Source organism: Musca domestica, unplaced genomic scaffold (assembly GCF_030504385.1).
Source record: "Musca domestica strain aabys unplaced genomic scaffold, Musca_domestica.polishedcontigs.V.1.1 209, whole genome shotgun sequence".
NCBI lineage: Eukaryota > Metazoa > Arthropoda > Insecta > Diptera > Muscidae > Musca > Musca domestica.
Window position 1 is genome coordinate 114,731 of NW_026712257.1, and position 20,554 is coordinate 135,284.

At 37.8% G+C, this 20,554-nt stretch overlaps 1 protein-coding gene across 6 annotated transcripts in view; it reads right to left on the reverse strand.

The window, feature by feature from the left end:
* LOC101892400 (uncharacterized) overlaps nucleotides 1-20,554 on the reverse strand; it is a 51,436-nt gene that overhangs the window by 4,467 nt on the left and 26,415 nt on the right. For 4 of the 6 annotated variants that reach the window (XM_059122628.1, XM_059122627.1, XM_059122626.1 and 1 more), the window contains 4 exons: nucleotides 9,592-9,866; nucleotides 9,389-9,525; nucleotides 7,362-9,318; nucleotides 415-615 (listed from right to left, as the gene is read on the reverse strand). In XM_059122628.1, coding sequence (XP_058978611.1) covers nucleotides 415-615; nucleotides 7,362-9,318; nucleotides 9,389-9,525; nucleotides 9,592-9,866 — 2,570 coding nt within the window. Of the gene's footprint in view, nucleotides 1-414; nucleotides 616-3,288; nucleotides 3,724-4,019; nucleotides 4,174-7,361; nucleotides 9,319-9,388; nucleotides 9,526-9,591; nucleotides 9,867-20,554 lie in introns of those variants that run through there. The other 2 variants (XM_011295552.3, XM_011295551.3) reach the window with 2 other exon arrangements.

Here is a 20,554-nt window from a genome sequence, read left to right on the forward strand (position 1 = left end):
AATATTAAAATAGTTCGTAATAGAAAAACAGTATTAAAACGGACGGTTATTCGAATATAATGTGGTATATTGATACAGTGTAACATAGATAGTTGGAGAAAAAATATGATTCTTTAAATCTAGACAAGGTTTCGTAAAACCAAATACAATTCAATAAAACCAATGTTCGATATTTCAACAGAGGAAAAGGTGACTTAAAATCGCTTCTATAGGTCATAGATAGTTCGAAAACATGGCAAATAATTCGTGTGAGAAACAAGTGGAAAAATATATCCTCGGACATTATGTACGTTCGTTCATACAACCCTATGACCTATATAAATATTTTTTTCACACAATCAGTGGACTTATAGAACTAAAGGCTTCTCATTTCTGCTAACATATAATATATTATGCATTGCTTTCGCTACTTACTTTAACTTGTGGACTGACGAGATACAACAATGGATTCGCTTTGAGCTTTTCATTCATTTCGATTTGTCGTCTTACCGCTTCGCGTCTTGCTGAGCCCAAAGCAGACACCTCTTCGCGGCTCATAGCCTCTGTGGCACGTGGCAGTTCTTGGAAATCGGGTAATGATTTTTTCCGTTGCAATGTTACATTAATGGGAACACTCTGGAAATTAAGAATATAATCAATTAGATTTATATTATTATATTTATGTATACATTATTTCATTTATATATAAATATTATATTTATTTATTTAGTCATTATCCCTATTTAGACAATTTAAAATTCTATAACGATATTGGTAATTATAAGATATTTTTAAGGGTTTAGCTATATTTTCCAATATATTTCGCTATAGATAGACAATTCGTTGTAGTGATGATATTTATAAATGGGGAAATTATTTTCGGAAAATTTGTTGCCGATAGAGCCATTGAGGGTTGGGTCTCAAACAGTAAACTGTAAAAAAAAAACTTAGATCGATTTGAAGACTGGACAATATCTTTTACCTTCCCCACAAATGATCAACATTTCGAACAAAATCGAACTAATTTAAACCGATGGGAGACCCGAATAGGTTACAAACTTTACAAATATGTTTATGTCCATCAGCGCTGCAAGGATAGCATATTATATTTATCATACAATTTACATTTTTTCGAAACAAACTCATTAGACCCAACAAAGTATATATTTCTTGATCTACGCAAAATTCAAAGTAGATCAGCCGAAAATTTTTGCAGTTTGTCAATATGCAGGTAAAAAGTTGAAGGAAGGATCTATATGAGAGCGAAAGGGGTTTTTATTTTGACGAGCTGAAAAGGAGTCCCATAGACGAGCTTAACGGAGTCTGTTTTGGATCAGGTGAACGGTTTATATTTTACGCGAGTTGAGAAAGTCAGTTGCTCTTCAACGAGAGAAACTACTGCTCTCTTACAAGAAAAACTGTTGCTCTTCTACGAAAGTAGCTATTGCTCTTCTATAAAAAGAACTGTTTCTCTTCTGGGAGAAAACCTGTTGCTCATTCTCTTTTTACTTTATTTACCATTATTTTAACTTATACTTTCTCTTCACAACCACCCATACATTCATTAATTTTTAGATTTTATCACCATAGAGTAGAGGATTTTTTTTTGGAGTATTGAATACCTCGACACCAGAGATTTGAAGCGAATCGGCAGGATATCAAACTGTATGTGTTTATGCCCTACACCACATAGTGGTTGGGGTATTATGTCTTTGTGCATTTGTTTGTAACATGGAGAAGGAGGCGATATAGACCTATAGTTACTTTTGAGGATCTTCATATAATCACCGTCCGTCCATGTATTTTTGTGAACACAATGAAGGTCGCATTTATTATCCGATTGCGATGAAATTTTCCAAACAATATTTGTTTGGCCCAAGCACGAATCCTATTGAAATTGGAGAGAATCGGCTCAAATTTAGATATAGCTCCCATATATATCTTCAAAAGATTTCGGGTTCATTGTGCACCAATTGGCCAATATCAGTCCAAATGATCTGTATTTTGTCACATCCGACCGAATTCAGCCTAGAGACAAGTATTTCACATTTGGAGATAATCGGCTCAGATATAACTCCCATATATATGTTTCATTCGATTTGGTGTTTAAATATCCACACCAATGATATTTGATAAAGGATATCATATACAGCTCGAAAATACCTTTGCCAAATTTTATCGAGATCGGTTCAAATTTTTATATACGGCATTGCTCACCATATATGTAATACCAGCCCGAATTGAATAGGTTTTTTCATATTCAACCGAATTTCACCATTTGGCTTAATTTTGAACAGTCATAATTTCATATTTTTGATCCGAGAAGTGCTCTATAATATTGTTTATATAATCTGATGATTTCTGATATTTTCAAGGAAAGTTTTTTCAAATTTGTTATTTGTCTACAAAGGTCTACGTTTTTGAAAGACTCTAATGTCAATGTACCTTCCCAGATTAGGTATTTTGAAGATTTTGGAAACATTTTCCAATGGAGTTATTAAAAGTTCGATATTTGGAGTTCATTTGGTAGAACACTGCCTATATAGGTCCAGGTTTGCTTATAGCCCCCATATATCGTTACCTCCCAATATTCGGTATTTCCACAATTTTCGCTACATTTTCTATCATTTTTTCTCTAAAAATCGGTATTTGTAATTCCTAACGTTATCACCTGCTACGAGAGAAAATTTCCTATACCGTTCCATGTTTTCGTATAGCCTTAATTTTAAGCACATTTTCAATATTTTGAAAATTGTTTGGCCCAGCCGAACTTATTTGCTTTTTTTTAATTCTTGATTGTGAATTGGTAGTCTAAATGGGCACCAGGCAGACAGACAACTTCAGAAAATTAGTAAACATATTTTCAGGCTTTGGCCAAGAGGGTTCTTAGCCGTGTTTTTTAACCAATTTGGTCAACATTGTGGTGATTGTAAATAGTTTAGATCACATCCTTTTGGATTTCTCCCAATTTATTTGAGATTTTTTAATAATCAACCTCTTTTAAGTTTACCCACCCCTCGGAGAAAGAGAACACGGATATGGTATTTCTTTAGTAAAATAAAGTCGGATAAGTTATCAATTTAATGGTTTATTTATTTATTTATAAAGTGTCCATAATGTCGAAATCAGACATACCAGAGGCGCAGACTTTATCTAAATAAGGCAAATCATTTTTTTGGATTTTCTGATGATTTTGGAACGAAGTGGAAACTGGAACATTGGAACTCAAGTCAATGTATGGGCTTGAGTAAGGGATTTTTCCTTAATCTATTTACATCTAATGATAAAAAATTAAAAATATATATTAACCTCAACCGGTGGTTCTACAATCCAACTCTCTGAAGCTCGACGAGCCAGTAAGGCAGGTGAGAACATCAAATCTTCTTCATCTTCATCGGGATACCACTCCATTTTGTTTTTTTTATATGTGTGTGTTGTTTTGCAACAAAAAATAATATGGGAACACAAATTCACAGCTTTTCAAAAATCTTGCACAAATTGCATAACATACGGACGTTTTTTACTCTTTGTTTTTGATTTCTTCAACCACTTCACTTCACTGACGGTCTTTTTCTTTTTTAGTTATATCTCTATAATTATAAATATTCCATTAGATTTCCATTACACGGCGAATGGCCTTGCAAGCGTTTTGATGGTCAATCACTTGTGTCAACGATTGCCGTTTGTTCGTTAGTGGGCGTGTGGCTAAGGTCTTTCGAATACGCAATTGTTTCCAAATGTCGGCTATTGTTGTTAGCAAAATTATTTAAATTCCTTTGCTTGTTCTTTTCACTTCTTTGGCTGAGTGATCGAAAAGCAGAACAAACAAAAAAAAAAACACGATGTCTTTTTAATTTAAAAATAATCCGCTGGCGACCCAACGAAACGAAAATAAACGTTCACAAGCAATGCGATTTAAAGGAAAAAAGTTGATGGTTTTTGCCTAATGCCTTGATTTTGGCTAACAAACTGAAACCAAAAATCAAATAATAATTTTCATGTTGTTTCAAAAGCAAAAAAAAGAACAAAATAGAAGGTACACAAATATCCGAAACGCCAACTCGTAACAAATTGATGGGATGCCAGATATTGACTCGTCGGTGCGTACGACCAAATCGCGTGCAGCAGTTTGCCGCCTATTTGTCAGCGTAATGTTTTACAATTCACGTATGTTTACAAACTGATTCTGCAGCCATCATCGCATTGCCCATCATAGATCCTCTTCGAAACGACATTTGACAATTTCGTTTTAGTTTCCTTTCTCTCTCAAATTGAGATCATCCACTTAATGGTACGTAAAACATTTTTGACATTTGTCTTTGTTCGAAAGAGAAGAAGAAAGGTGGTTGCCCAAAACTTTCTAATGCTCAGCAGGAGAGCTAAGATGTTTGCATTGGTATGGGTTATCTGCTCTGGCTTCGGCAGCTTTCGAAATTAGAAGAAAAAAGCTGCAAACACTTGTGAACACTGTCCATCGGTGCTCTAAGCATCTCGATTGCTATTTTTAGGATACCTCCTCGATTTTTCATGAACTCAATTCATGTTCGTCGTTTTAAATGAGCAAAATTTTCTTTATCTCCCATTCTCATTTTTATGGGCATGTGAATTTATTATTTACAAATTCTAGTCTTCTATAATGCAATTTTTTTAATTTACTAGAAGAAAGTTAATGCGAGGCATGGTTGAAAAGTTTTGGAAATTTGTTCTGTATGAGAATTTTTTTTTAATTTTTAGAAGTGGGATAATTCATCAGCGTAACATAACTTAGGTGTTACATAACGAAGATACTTTATTCGTGGTATTTAAATGGCGTCTATACGTTATCCATGTTATTTAGATAAAATAAATACCTTATCTGATTTTTTATTTCATTATTTATTTTTTGTTTCTGAAAACGTTTTCCCTTTTATTTGTATTTTATTCGTAAAACGCACACATCATGTTAGTCACGTGGAAATTGACTTTTTCATATTTTATATTTAAAAGTCTTCTTTTAAGATTTAAACATTTTTGGTAACGCCTAAAAATATGCTTTAGAAATGTAAAAGATTATGTTAAAAAATAAGTATCTTTAGGTACGTCTACCACGATTTTTCAATCTGACCTTTATAGAAAAAACCTGTCTGTAGCAGAGTTATATAAGGACAGTTTACGCATCATGTTACACTCATAACGCTTATGTGCTCAAAGATTGCAGCTATGAAAATTTTCATTTTCCAAATGCTTATCAATAGTATCTAATTATTTTAAGGTTCGAGGAATTAAAGTGCTTCATAGACTCAAAATACTGTATTCTTGATGAATGTCAAATTGTAATAATAACTAGTAAGGAAAAGTCAAAAGTCGGGCGGGACCGATTACAGGGTTAGGTAAAAAACGGCAATAAAGTCGAACGCCATAATTTTTAAATTTTATTGAATGACAGCTAAAAATGTCGGAAATGGCGTCAAATTTTAGAATAAGTTTAGATTTGTTCGAATTGGACACCTTTGGAACGAATTGTGGCCTTCAAAGGGCCAATGAAGCCGTCACACGCTGCCCGAATGTTGCTCTGTGGTATTGTGGCCCATTCCGCGCTTGCTTGATGTGATCGACACTTTGGTATTTTTTAGTGCTAACCTTGCTTTCCAAAATACACCAGACACAATAGTCCAATGGAATGGTATCCGGAGATTTTAGTGGCCATTGTTCGTTGGAAAAAAAGCGAGGAATCTCATTTTGTAACCATTCTTGGTCCTGTTGGAATGTCCAAGGTCTATGGCCAAAATGTTTGTGTGTCCAAGCCTTTAATACACCCTCCAGAATAATTTTGCGATAATATTCGGCATTTATTCCGATGCCGCAGTCGATTAATACGAGCGGAAAGCAACGAGCGGAGAGCAACGATCGGCTGTTATGGCGGCTCACACCATTATCATGGCCGGCGCTTTAGTTCTGGTGGTCAACCGAAGATGCACATTTTCAGCTGACTCCTTGGCAAGTAAACACGATCATTTTGTTTGTTTACATACTGCTGGACAACGAATGTTTTCTCATCGGAGAAAACCAAATTCGGCAGTTCACCACTTCTGGCCAAGAGAAGCAAATCTTTAGCTCTTTTGGGTCTATTTTCTTTCTGATGCGGTGCAAGTTCTTTCACTTTTTGGAATTTCAATGGCTTTACACCGAGCACATTTTTCAATATTTGCCGAATGGAATATTGCGATATGTTCAGTTCATGAGCCATTTTTCGACCACTGCGACGCGGGTTTCGATCAAGTCGCTTCTTTACTTTTCGAACCATTTCTGCTGATGTTGCTGTTTTCTTCCGTACACTTCCTTGACGTCGGTCTACGCTACCAGTATCACGGTAACGAGCGATTGTACGAGACACAAAATATTTATTCCCATTTAAATTCTGGAGTGCTCTAACGATAGCCACTTGTGGTTTTGCAGCCAAATATAAAGAAATCACACTATCACGCCAGAATTCCATCACGAATAACTTTTTTTTTTTCTGGAAAATTCTCACCAAAATGCTTTTGTACGTTTGTAGACAATGTAAAGAACTTTCACTGGAATAATTTTAACAGCTGTCGGACGAGTGGCGTAGAAATGACAGCAGTCAGAAGTTGTTTGCAGTATTTCATCTCACCGTGTATATATGGGAACTATATCTAAATTTTGCTGTCGGACGAGTGGCGTAGAAATGACAGCAGTCAGAAGTTGATTGCAGTATTTCATCTCACCCTGTATATATGGGAGCCATATCTAAGTTTTAACCGATTCTCGACAAATTTCAATAGAGTTCGTCCTTGGGTCAAACAAATATTGTTTGCAAAATTTCATCTTAATCGGATGATAAATGTGACCTGCATTTTGTTCGTAAAAATTCATTAACGGACAAACGGACTGATATGCATAAATCGACTCAGCAAGTGATTCTACGAATACCTCAAAAATAACTATGGGTCTATATCGCTTCCTTCTCCATGTTACGAACAAATTTACTAAGACATAATACTCATACCACTATGTGGGGTTGGGTATAAAAATGGATGCATTTGAGCTCGGATTTTATTGAGCTATGGTACTCTTTGAATTTGCGATATGTAAAATGATCATTTCACATATTATTTAGCATTTTACAGCATACTTTTAGGGGTTCCAAACCATTTGACATTCTGGGGCACCCAAAAGTATGCTATAAATAGGAAAAAATTGCGTTACATACGACTCTAACATATTGTGTAATCTGGCCTTCAGAAAATTCTACATAATATCCTGGCATTTAATCACGTTTTCGCTTAGCCCGTTGGATCCTTCGAAAATTATCTCCCTGCTTTGAATACTTTATCTACGAGATACTTAAGCTATAACACTATTCAAATTATCTCACTTACCTTCATTTTCTTGCCGCCATTACCGCCACCGGCCGCTGCCAATGGTGATGCCGGTTTGGCTGGCATATACAGACTCTCGGTGCGCTTGGGCTGTGAGGGCGAGGGAATGATGTCCTGACCCAGCGTACGCTTAACCAGGAGTATATCTTCAAATGGTTGATTGGGTTTCGAGAACATTGGCTCCAGACCACTGGCTGTAGCACTACTTGTTGCACCGATGCTGGGCGTACCGGCCCTCGATAGGCGTCCCGTTCCCGTTGGCACTGAACCATTACCGGTTGGCGTATTGCCAGCCGAGGGGGCTGGCGTTGAGCCACGAAATACTGATCCTGCTCGAGGCCGCTGTTCACCACCACCACCACTGCTACCACCGGTTACCGAATTCGAATCGCTTGTTATATTCGTAGCCGTGGCTTGACGATCGACGGACGCCTGTCGCGAGGCCATGCCACCGCTTAGGCGACTGGCCGCCCGGGAATAGCGATCTATGGATGCGTCTCGGCTGGGCGGACGTTTGTAATGATCGAAGTGATCGATTGATGACTGCTGACTGGTCTGGCCAAGCATAGGAGGTTTACCAGTACGGGTCATGCTATCTATTTGGTCCTGTTGTTGCTGCTGCTGCAGCTGTTGTTGTTGCAACAATTGCTGCTGTTGCTGGTGGTAGAGCATTTGTGAGGGCCGTCGCGCTTGACTGGGATTATACATGGGCGAGTCTAGATTCGTTTGTGATTGGTTCAGTTGATTTCGTTGCAGTTGTTGTTGCGCTTGTTGCTGCTGCTGCAGTTGTTGTTGTTGCTGTCGCAATTGCTGTTGTAATTGCTGTTGCTGTTGTAACTGCTGCTGCTTCAGTTGTTCCTCCTGTTGCTGTCGCTGCTGTTGCAATTGCTGCTGCTGTTGTTGCTGCTGCTGCAGTTGTTGTTGTCTTTGCTGCTCCTGTTGTTGTTGCTGATACACCTGCTGCTGTTGCTGCTGCATATTGGTAAATGTATGCGTGGCCTCGGCATTCTGAAAACTGGTCGACTCCATTTGCATCTGTTTCATCGCCGGACTGCCACCACCACTGCTCAAATTGCTGTGCGATGCATAGTTCTGATTCAGATTCATCCGACTACCGCCCAGATTGCTGCCTCCCGGTGGCTGTTGCGGCTGATATTGATATGCAGGATTCATTTGAGGATTACTCTGTTGCTGGTGATACATCTGATTGATGGTGTTTATGGCGTTCATTTGAGACGACTGATTGACCATTAACGACAAATCGGTTTGCGGCGAAACCGGCAACTGTTGCGAATACATTGAACTGGGTACCGGAAATTCGGCATTCTGTTGGGCCTTCTGGGCCGATAACGCCCGCTGGGCAGCCGAATGACCACCGAAGAAGTCGCCCGACCCGGCTGCAGGTTGGTAGGCCGGTGACTTGTAACGTTCACGGTAGCGTAACTTTTCAAAGCGCTCCAGCACTGTGGGCTTGAAGTCTGGGGCGAATTCACGAGCCATCTGCACAGCCATGTCACAGTCGATGCGTGCCTGTTCCGCGGCCACATCGGCACTCTGGGCCTTGGAATTGGCTGTGGCGGTACGCGAAACGGCAATATCCGATCGCTGCATGGCCATTTTCAAAGCCCTCTGGGCCGAGGCCACTGAAGCGGTGATACGTTCACGGAACTTTCTTGAACGTGCTATAAACAAATGCTTTTTCTTTTGACTGGTAATCAAGATGTTGTTCTTGTATTTGCCCTCCTCGAAGGTGCCATCACGGAAGGTGGTCACACCATAGCCATGTTTCATGTTGTTATACCACTCGCCCTCGTACTTGAGGCCATCACTGCGCTCGGCCACACCGAAACCACAACGTCTGTCCTTTTTCCACTCACCCATGTAGGTTTCGACGGTGGTCGGATCCAGCTGATCATCTTCCATGGTAAAGCTGGCATTCGATTCTGTGTGTATTGATCTGAAAAAAGATAAGGCGAGAATAATAATTAGGAAAATTTCTTCCGCAAACAGGTCTCAAGTTTGCTTACCTTGCAGTTAAATTCGATTGCTCTGACCCTGTACTCAGCCAAGAGGCTGTGGACATTGTTGAACGTATACTGCCGGAGGCTAAGGTGCCACGTGTAGCCAAATCACCAGTACTGCGTTGTTTTCTCATCTTAAGACCCTAGCAATTAAAAGAACAATGGCTGACGAAACTTATCATCGTGAGATTATCACAAGGTGGGCTTACCGACAAGAAACCCTTTTTCGTTTTGTCCGTTAGACTGTTTCGTCTCTGTGGCGTCTTATCTGATCGTGCGGTCAGCACAAAACCTCCTCTCACCTCTTCGCCCCTACCACCGGCTTTTGTTGAACTGGCTGCCCCGGCGTTGTCCGTACTTCTCAAGGAGGCCATGGAGGCATGGACATCTTTGCGACGATGGTGTGAGGCCAGACCAAAAGGAGCCGAAGTTCGTATACCATAGCCATGTCGTTTGCCCTCTTGCCACTGTCCTTGGTATTTACCTGCACAGAATGAAAGAAAGAAGAACAAGAAACATCAAAGGTAGGTACGCACCGAAACACACATACACACACACACTCACTCACGAAGAGATAAATATCACTGTGATAGCCATAAATTCTGGGCAGAACGACAGGGACATTATTAAACTATGTTTGTTTTATGGCGATCCAGCAAAAATAAACTTTTTGCTGCGATGTCCTAGTAAAAACCCAACAACAACAACAGCAAACTTGTGATGTTAGTTTCCTAACGGACACACACACACACTCACTCATATTCGCATATGAATTAACAATGAAGCCAATTAAGAGTGTTTGTATGTATTTAACAAGGATAACCTGAAAAACCGCCTCACTCGCTGTGTTGACGTTTGCAAAATTGTGCCAACATTACCACAATTGGACAAAGGAAAAGTGGTCGGTCTACAAATGGGGAAACCATTTTTATTTTGACGACTTACACTTTTGAATAATAGATGCAGTAGATTATAGGGTAAAAAACTCTGCTAAGGGGTGTATAAATAGGCGAGTTCTTTAAGATGGCCATGAGGGAGATTTTTTGTGAAGGAGAAGGAAAAAGGCTGCCTTTATGGACGAAATGAAAGAAAGTTTTTATCGAGGAAGTTATAGAGAGTCGTAAAATAGATTGAAGGAAACCGTTATGGGTCAGGTGAAAGGGGGTTCAGAGTGGCATAATAGCTAAGCTGCGCTGAACCTTAAGGAAATTAGTCATAATGTCAGGTAAGAGTAGCCTTAATAAGATTTCGAAGAGGAGTATCAATGGACAAATTTTATAGATAACCAGGAGGAATTTTCTATTTTAAAGGAGGAACCAAAAGAGAGTCTTTAAAGACATGCTGAAAATGTTTGAATGGCGAGCTGGGAGACAGTATTATGGACAAATTCGAGTGACAACAGGGTGAAATAAAAAAAATGCAACAAAGTCAAACGCCAAAATTTTTACTGTTTTTTTTTTTTTTAATTTTATTGAATGAACGCAAAAAATGTCGGAAATAGTATCAAATTTTAGAATAAGTTTAGATTTGTTAGAATTGGTCACCTTTGGCACGAATTATGGCCTTCAAACGGCCAGTGAAACCATCACACGCTGCCCCAATGTTGCTCTGCGGTATTTTGGCCCATTCCCGGCGAAGCGCTTGCTTAAGGTGATCGTCACTTTTTTTAGTGCTAATCTTGCTTTTCACAATAGTCCAACGGATTGGTATCCGGAGATTTTGGTGGCCATTGTGCGCTGAAAATGAAGCGAGGAACCTAATTTTGTAACCATTCTTGGTTACTGGAGGCCTGTTGGAATTTCCAAGGTTTGCGGCCAAAATGTTTGCGTGCGATATTCGGGGTAATATATCAAATACAGCTCAGAAATACCTCTGCCAAATTATGAGCTACCAGAAGGTACCAGAAGTAGTGTACCGATATATCCCATCTTCACACCAGAATTTGGGTTAATAAAAATATTGTAATGCGTGTAATTTGAAGAGAACAGGATGATTATTTCGGATTTCATGATCGTTTTAGTCCTTGACCTTTCGTAGGGAATGTACCAGAAGGAATGGTCCGATCTCTACTAGAAGGAGGTACCAGAAGGAGTGGACCGAAATATTCCATCTTCACACCAGACCTTGGGTTATTAAAAATATTGTGATGTGTGTAATTTGAAGAGAACCGGATGCTTATTTCAGATTTTATGATCGTTTTGTTATTCAAAAATTTGACCCTTTGTGGGTGGGGGAAGTACCAAAAGTGTTGATGGAAATATTGAGATGTGAAAAGTTTGATTGGAATCGGATGTTGATTTCGTGTTGCATGAGCTTCATGAATATTCAAAATGTTGACCCTTTTGGGAGAGGTACCAGAAGTAGTGTACCGATATATCCCATCTTCACACCAGACCTTGGGTTAATAAAAATATTATGATTATAATTATTCAAAATGTTGACTCTTTGTGGGGGATGGAGTGGACCGATATTGTCAATTTTCGCACCTGACCTAGCACTGATGCAAAGTTGGAGCAAAAATCGGATTATCTTTTGTCTTCCTGTGCTGTAAATTATTTTCTTTGAAAATATTGACATTTTGTGGGGAAGATACCAGAAGGAGTGGACGGATATTTTACATCTCCGAACTCGATCTAAGTTTGACAATAACATTACGATGTACCAAGTTTGGATCGAATCGAGTACTCCATTCGAGAGTTATCGGTCGCACCAGCCAGGCAGGAGGACGGACGGATGGACATTTGCTAGATCTCAGACTCCAAATGTCTTGAAACGGATTTTATCCACCATTATTTCAATGAGGCACGTTTTGGCCGTATCAAATGATATATATCCCTCTCAAGCCATATGGCTGAGGATATAAAAAGTGTAGGACGATTGGACAGACTCCAAGGTTTAATAATTAAAAAAAAACGTAAAATGGAAAATTCCATTTTGTCTCCCAAAATTATTTATCGGGGCTGACCGGAATATCTATACAAAGCTTTTGAAGAGTACTATACCATTAGCATCATAAAATATGCAGGACGATTGTATAGATTTCGAGGTATTTGGCCATTTTTAGAGGTATTTCGGTATTTTAATGATTTTTGCCACATTTTTCCACGAATTTGTTCAAACGTATTTCTAGGTCGTAATGGGTTCTAGCTCGTGTGGCGAAATATTGAATATCTAGGTGAACGTTTCCTATAGCGCCCATGTCACGACTATATCTCCCGATATTCGGTATTTTGATGATTTTTGTCACACTTTTCCACGGATTCGTCATAAAATTGGTATTTATAGTTCGTAATGGCTTCTAGCTCTTGTGGCGGAACATAGTAAATATAGGTCCACGTTTTCATATATATTCCGGATATTCAGTACTTTGTAGATTTTTGCCCCATTTTTCCCCAGAACAATTTCTCCGTTCCAATATGCATATTAAAGGTAAGCGATCCACTGGCAACATACAAAGTGTGGGTCGATTGGATAAATTTCTAAAAAAATTAGACACAAATCTTTAAGAACAATTCTTCCGGTCCAATATCCAAATCAATGGAAAGCTGATAAAGAGTAAGTATTCATTCTTTTTTCGATTGACAGGTTCTGAGGTATTTGCCCATTTCTGGCCAGGATAATTCTATTGGAAATCATGACTTTCACAGCAATTCTGCTGGTACAAATCATTGAAATCTAAAATCTAAAAATTAATATTTTTGACGACCCACTCTACTATTTCCATGTAGAACCAACCAAAGTAATGCTAACGCATCTCGCTTTGTCTGTCAGCGTTTTTTTCTTTCTTTCGTTCTGCATTAATTTGGATAATGGCCTTGGAGGAAACACACATTGTTAATAACGTTTGGGTAAACTTTTCTTTGGAGTCTATGCAAAAAAGAAAAGCCACACCACCGGAAGCAGGTGGTTTATTCCCACTCCAGAACAAGAGAGAAAAAACAGCACAAAACTATTTTGTGCAGTGCAGGTTAGGAAACCGCCAAAGGCAAAATAGTTTCTGTGAACTAATTAACTTTTATTTAATTATTGCTGCGCCAAGACGTTAAAGTTCTTGTTGACGATTGTGTAAACTTTGCCAAGTATACAAACACCACATGTGTTGGTGTTGGTGTTTGTGCGTGCGTGCCTGCCTGCCTGCACTGTGAGAGAGAATGAGAGCGTGCAGGCAAATGTGGCGTATACATGTTCCCAAAAAAAAATATTCGTTAACTATGAAATGAAAATATCATTCATACGCAGCACAGCACAGCAATTAGATTGAGGAAATGAATAGTTATGTATAATGAACATGTATTCAGATTCCGACTGCTGCCATTAAACAATTTTCATTCTATCCTTCCTACATTTAACACCACCAACCCTCTCCCCTTTCCGTAGCCTCCCTTTTCCCCAAGGAAAATAAATGACATAAAATTACAAAATTAGCAAATGCAGACACTTGTTATGACTTATTTTAAATACTCAGCCGTAAGAAAAATACAAAATAAAAAAATATATATTTTTCTATGAAATTTTCCTCGGCAAGTGAGGGTGAATGGCCCGGGCAAAGAGGTATTATATAGAGCAAATAATAAGACATTCAAACATATTTTCAACATGAGCAGCATGATTGCGCCGACGATGGTGGTGGTGATGATGATGATGGCCAGTGATTGAAATAAAATGACGTCAGTTTGTGTTCATATTGCGTGTGTTTTTGGCTTTATGAACACACCGAGGTGTATACATAGGTTTGTAGGCATGTGTATGTCCCTACAACTTTTCAAATATTTATTTTATAATTAAATTTAAGCTAGAGAAGACCAAGACCAAGAAAAATACAATAACCTAAAACAAATATTTAGGTACATTTTTTATTTCGAAGAGCCATGAGGGTTTTAAATCAGTTTATTTCTTCTTCATCATTTTGCAAACTTATTTGTTTGCCTATGAATTCTTGGGCATGTATTACATACATTCAAACATACATCTATGTAAGTCTGTAAGCCCCCAAAAGAAAACCCCCGCCAACAAAACAATGTCGTCTTTATGCTTTTGAATATGAGCCAAAAAAAAAAAAAAAAAACGCCAAAGAAAATAGAGAACCGAAAAAAATGATCTCATGCATACCCATTGTGTCGTACAACAAAAAGAACTGACGGACGAACGAACGAACGAACAACAACATCTAGTCAGAACGGACACTAAATGTTGAGTTCTTTATCAAACTATAAAATAACAGATTAACTATGAAAACAACATGCAAATGGATTGGAATAAAATGAAAGGCAGACGTAAAATGACAGGGCAAAGTAAAAACATAAAGGAATATTTTTTTTGAATATGGGGGTGGTGAATATTGCTTTTTGTTTTTTCTTGTTTTCCTTTTAGCATGAGGTGCAAACGTGAATTGAGTTCAATATATTTTTTCATGTTTTATTTGAAGGTTTCTATATTGTGATAAGAAGCCAGATAATATAACAAGTTAAAAAGTATCGGTCGGTATTGCCGCCAGATATATACCCTCAGCCTATGTTCGATTATCTAAATATATTTTGACTAGTGTTAAGATTACTCAAATGTTTGACCCTCTATGGAGCAGATCCCGAAGGAATGGGCCAATATTGCCCATTTCCTATCGGACCCAAAATATGATAGAAATATTTCGACAGATGTGCCAAGTCTAAATGGAATCGGATGTTACTTTGGCGTTTTATGAGCTTCGTGGGTACTCAACATTTCAATATTTTATGGGGGAGGTACCAGAAGGAGTGGACCGATGTATTCCCCCTTCACACCAGACCATGGGTTAATACAAATATTAGGATGTGTGAAATTTGAATACAATCGGCCTTTTACATCACATTTAATGAGATTGTAATTATTCAAAATTTTGACCATTTGTGGGGGAGGTACTTGATGGAGTGGACCGATATTGTCCATTTCCACACCTGATCTAGTACTGACGCAAATTTTAGGATATGCAAAGTTGGAGCAGAATCGGATTATCCTTTCTCTTTCTGTGCAAAAAATATATTTTTTGAACATTTCGACCTTTTGTGGGGGAGGTACCAGAAGGAGTGAACCGATATTGTTCATCTTAACACCAGACCTTGGGTTAATATAAATATTGGGATGTGTGAAATTTGAAGACAATCGGACTCTTACATCACATTTTATGAGAGTTGTAATTTTTCAAAATTTTGACGATTTGTGGGGGAGGTACTTGCTAGAGTGGACCGATATTGTCCATTTTCACACCTGACCTAGCACTGACGCAAATATTAGGATTTGCAAAGTTGGAGCTAATTCGGATTATCCTTTCTCTTTCTGTGCAAAAAATATATTTTTTGAACATTTCGACCTTTTGTGGGGGAGGTACCAGAAGGAGTGGACCGATATTGCCCATCTCCGAACTCGATCTAAGTTTGACAAAAATATTACGATGTAGCCAATTTGGACCAAATCGGATACTCCCTTCGAGAGTTATCGTGCGCACCAGCCAGCCAGACAGACAGACGGACGGACGGACGGACATCGCTAGATCGACTTCAAATGTTCTGAAACGGATTTGGTCCAAAGAGACCTAGGGTCTAAAACCGTTATTTCGACTAGGCACGTTTTGGCCATATCAAATGATATATACCCTCTGTAGCCATATGGCTGAGGGTATAAAAAGGGGGTTATATTAAAAAGTGAATGAAAATTAATATTAAATAATATTAAAAAAATATATTTTTTTGAGCAAGTGAACAAAATCGTGAAGAAGATTATTTAATAATAAAACCAGTAAGAAAAAGGTAAAAGTCGGACGGGGCCGACTATTAACCTTTGGCTTTATAGTAAGTTATAATTTAGTTTTAGAGTGGTTTAATAGAGGAGGCATATCCCATTCTGAATCGGTTTTTAATAAATTTGATAGAGACATTTTTATCTTTTATACCAAATAACATTGCTATAGAGAGCATGATATGAAGGGCTCACTGCTATACCGAACCAAGTCATGAAAAATAAAAAATGCCGAAACTAGTGCCAATGTCTCCGCATATGGCAATTCTGTTTACTCTGTAAAGCACAGTGTCAAAAAGTGTTTCGTTCCAAAGATAACGTTAAAAAACCTAAGTCAACGACTGTCATTTTCGTTTTTATTCAAAGCAAAAATGAACCAAGTCAGTGTGTTTCACTTTGAATCAGTGTATATATGGATATCAGCAACGATTCAATGTCGATTTAGTGATGTCCAATCAACTGTCTGTCCATCTGTAGAAATCACTCTAGTTTCCGAGCCGTTTGAAGTAGGTTGATAAAATTTTACTCAGATGCGTGTTTGGTCTACAGGCTTTTTGGGATTGGAAATGATCGGTATTTTGATGACTTTAACGACATTATTCACCAAAATTTTTTCATATTTCGTAGTCGGTATTATGACGTTTTTGCGATATTATTTAGCGGACTTTTTACGTTTCCTATTTAAATATTGTAATTGGCTGTGCAGGTTCACGTTTTCGTATATACTCCCATATTACGGTAACTCCCTATATTCGATAATTTTATGATTTTTAAAAGTATTTTTTAATAGCCAAATTCTTTCCAAATTGTAGAGGGTATTCAAAGACCGCACTTACTGCTTTTTTATTTGAGATACTTCCCTAATACACATAAAATCTTAGTATGGACACAATTACAAGAAAATCGTACATTTATGTCCAATTTTATGCGAAACCATAAATTCCATATTCATCTCATGTTTCTGGTTGAGAAAAATATTTAGATATAGCAAGTTGTAAAGAATCACCGACTTGTTTCGCAAGTTATGACAGATAGAGGTATTGAAAACTTGACCCCTTGTGGGTCATGTACCGGAAGGGGTTCGCAGATATATACCATCTTCACAACAAATATTGTGTTAGCGAAAATGTTTGTATGTGTGAAATCTAAAGAGAGTTGGATGATTATTTCGCTTTCTTTCAGTTTTGTTTTTCAAAATCTTGAACTCAGTGTGGGGAGGTACCAGAAGAAATGATCCGATCTCTACCATCTTTATAACAGATCTTGTGTTGATGGAAATTTTGAGATGTACCAAATCTGAATGAAATCGAATAATTTCGCGTCTTATGAGCTTCAAGGATATTCAAAATGTTGACATTTTGTGGGGATGGTACCAGAGGTAGTGGATCGATATATTCCATATTCACAGCAGACCGTGGGTTAATAAATATATTCTGATCTGTGTAATTTGAAGACAATCGGAAATTTTCATCACATTTTATAAAAGTTATGATTATTCAAAATGTTTACCTTTTTGTGGGGGAGGTACGTGATGGAATGGACCAATATTACCCATTTTCGCAACTGACCTATCACTGATCCAAATATTAGCATGTGCTAAGTTGGAGCACAATCGCGTTGTCCATTTTTTTCTGTGCAGTAAAATACTTTCTTTGAAAAGGCAAATGAACCCGACAAAGTGCGTAAGCTTCGCTGCAACAGTGGAAAAGCATACACAAATCAGAAGGGTCTTACGACTTCCGCAAAACGAAATTCAATTTACATTTTAAGTCTCCGAATAAGGATACCTTTCGAATAGGTGATGAACTTGACATGAAAATAAAATTCGATGAAGACGAAAATACAAATTTAATTTGGCAAAATGAACTTCACTTAAAAGCAGCACAGCTAGCTCAAAACTCACTGAATACAGAAGTACCATCTGATGAGCACTATTTTTGTACTTTCGACATTCAAAAAGCATTACCAAAGCTATCAACAATTGTTGCTTATTACAACCGGAACATCAACTATATTTAGTCATATAATGAAGAATTTATTTCATTTTTTTTGACTTGGTTCTATTGCTATAAAACCTTTGAATTTTATTCAGAGTAATAATGAACCAAGGCAAGTTTTTTTTATTTTTGAATATTTTTTAGTAATATATTTAAATTATTTTTCTTTTAAATTAATATCATTAGTTAATTTTGAATGTAGACTTTTACATTTTCTTTTGGTAGACTAAGATATTGCTTCTAGAAATTAATTGCAGTGCATTAACTTTACCTCTAAATATCTTGGAATTATGTTTTTATGACTTAGTTCGGTATAGCTGTGAGCCCTTCATATCACTTCGAGAAGGATTATATTAACAAAATATATATGTCGGAGCCGAGTTACACCAAATGGAAACGCACGTCCCGAAATTCACTCCATTTAGGCTGATATTTGCCAGTATTTGCACAATAAACCTGAAATCGGATTAAGGATATATATGGGAGCTATAAAAAATCTTAGTCGATGTCGATAAAATTTGGCAAATGTATTTTCGAGCTCTATAAAATATGTGGTACTAAATATCATTGTTGTCGAATACATATTACGAATGTAAGGGACTTAAACTCCAAATCGGATGAAACATATACAGGGTTGCCCATATTCGACGGACCCATCTGCCAACGTCATAACTTTTGACAGAGATGTCACATCGCTTAATGACATACCGCGTCTGAAGCGTCAGTCCAAGCAGATTTTTACCATGAACCAATACACGCCACGCGAAATAGTTGAAATTTATATTCAACAGAAGAAATCAATTGTGAAAACTCAACGTGCTTTTAAAACATTAAAAAATGTGAGAAGTGCGCCTTCTAAGAACACCATTAAGCGTTTATACGAAAAATTTTCGACTGGTAAGGCTCTTTCTAATCCGAAGAGGCCATATAAAAGTCGACCAAGGCGATCGGTCGAGAATATCGCTGCCGTACGAGCCAGTGTTGAGAGGTCCCCAAGAACATCCCAAAAACGCCGTTCTCAGCAGTTGGGCATGGCTCGGTCAACTTTACAATGAATTATTCGCATTGATTTGCATTTGTTCCCGTACCAAATTCAATTGACGCAAAGAATGTTGCCTGCGGACAAGCCTCGTCGATTGGAATGGGTCATGGGTCCGTCGAATATGGGCAACACTGTATATGGGAGCTATAGCTATATCTGAAACGAATTTTTTCCAAATTTAATGTACTTGCTTCTATTCTGAATTCGGTCGGATGTACCAAAATTCAGGTCATTTGGACAGATATTGGCCATTTGTTGCAAAATTAGTCCGAAATAGCTATATCTAAATTTGGACCGATTCTCTTCAATTTCAATAAGGTTTGTCTTTGGGCATAACAAATATTGTTTGGAAAATTTCATCTCGATCGGATAATAAATGCGACCTGCATTTTGTTTAGAAGAATACATGGACAGACACACAGACGGGCTGACATGCATAAATCGACTCAGAAAGTGATTCTATGAAGATCCTCAAAAGTAACTAGGGGTCTATCTCGCTTTCTTCTCCATTTTACAAACAAATTCACAAAGGCATAATACCCTTACCACTTACGTGGTGTAGGGTATATTAAAGTTTTCAATTATTGTCCGATTAAGAGGAAATGTACCACAAATCATTTGTTTGGGACGAGTCCTATTGAAATTGGTGGTAATCGGATCACAACTGGATATAGCTCCCATATATATCTTTGTCCGATTTCATGCGCCATATGCATATTCTTGCAAACAGGCACATCCGATCCAATTAATCCTTGAAGCAAGTACTTCAAATTTGTTTCAAATCTCTCAGATATAGCTATAGCTCTCATGCACATGTTTCATCCGATTTGGTGTTCACGTCCCTCAAATTCACAATATGCTCCCTAAAACAATGATATTTGTTACAAGATATCTTATACAGCTGAGAAATACCTCTGACTAACATATACAGGGTAAGATGAAAAACTGCAACCAACTTCAGACTGCTGTCATTTCTAAGCCACTCTTCCGACAACTGTGAAAATTATTCCAGTGACAGCTCATTACATTGTTTACAAGCGTACAAAAGCATTTTGGTGAGAATTTTCCAGAAAAAACTATTCGTGATGGAATTCAAGCGTGATTGTGTGGTTTCTTTATATTTCGCTGGAAAACCACAAGTGGCTACCGTTAGAGCACTCCAGCATTTAAATGTGAATAAATCTTTTGTGTCTCGTACCATCGCTCGTTACCGTGATATTGGTAGCGCAGCCCGGCGTGAAGCAAGTGGACGGAAAAAAACAGCAACAACAGCAGAAATGGTTCGAAAAGTAGTAAATATTGGAAAATGAGCTCGGGGTTAAGCCATTGAAATTCCAAAAAGTGCAAGAACTTACACTGCAACAA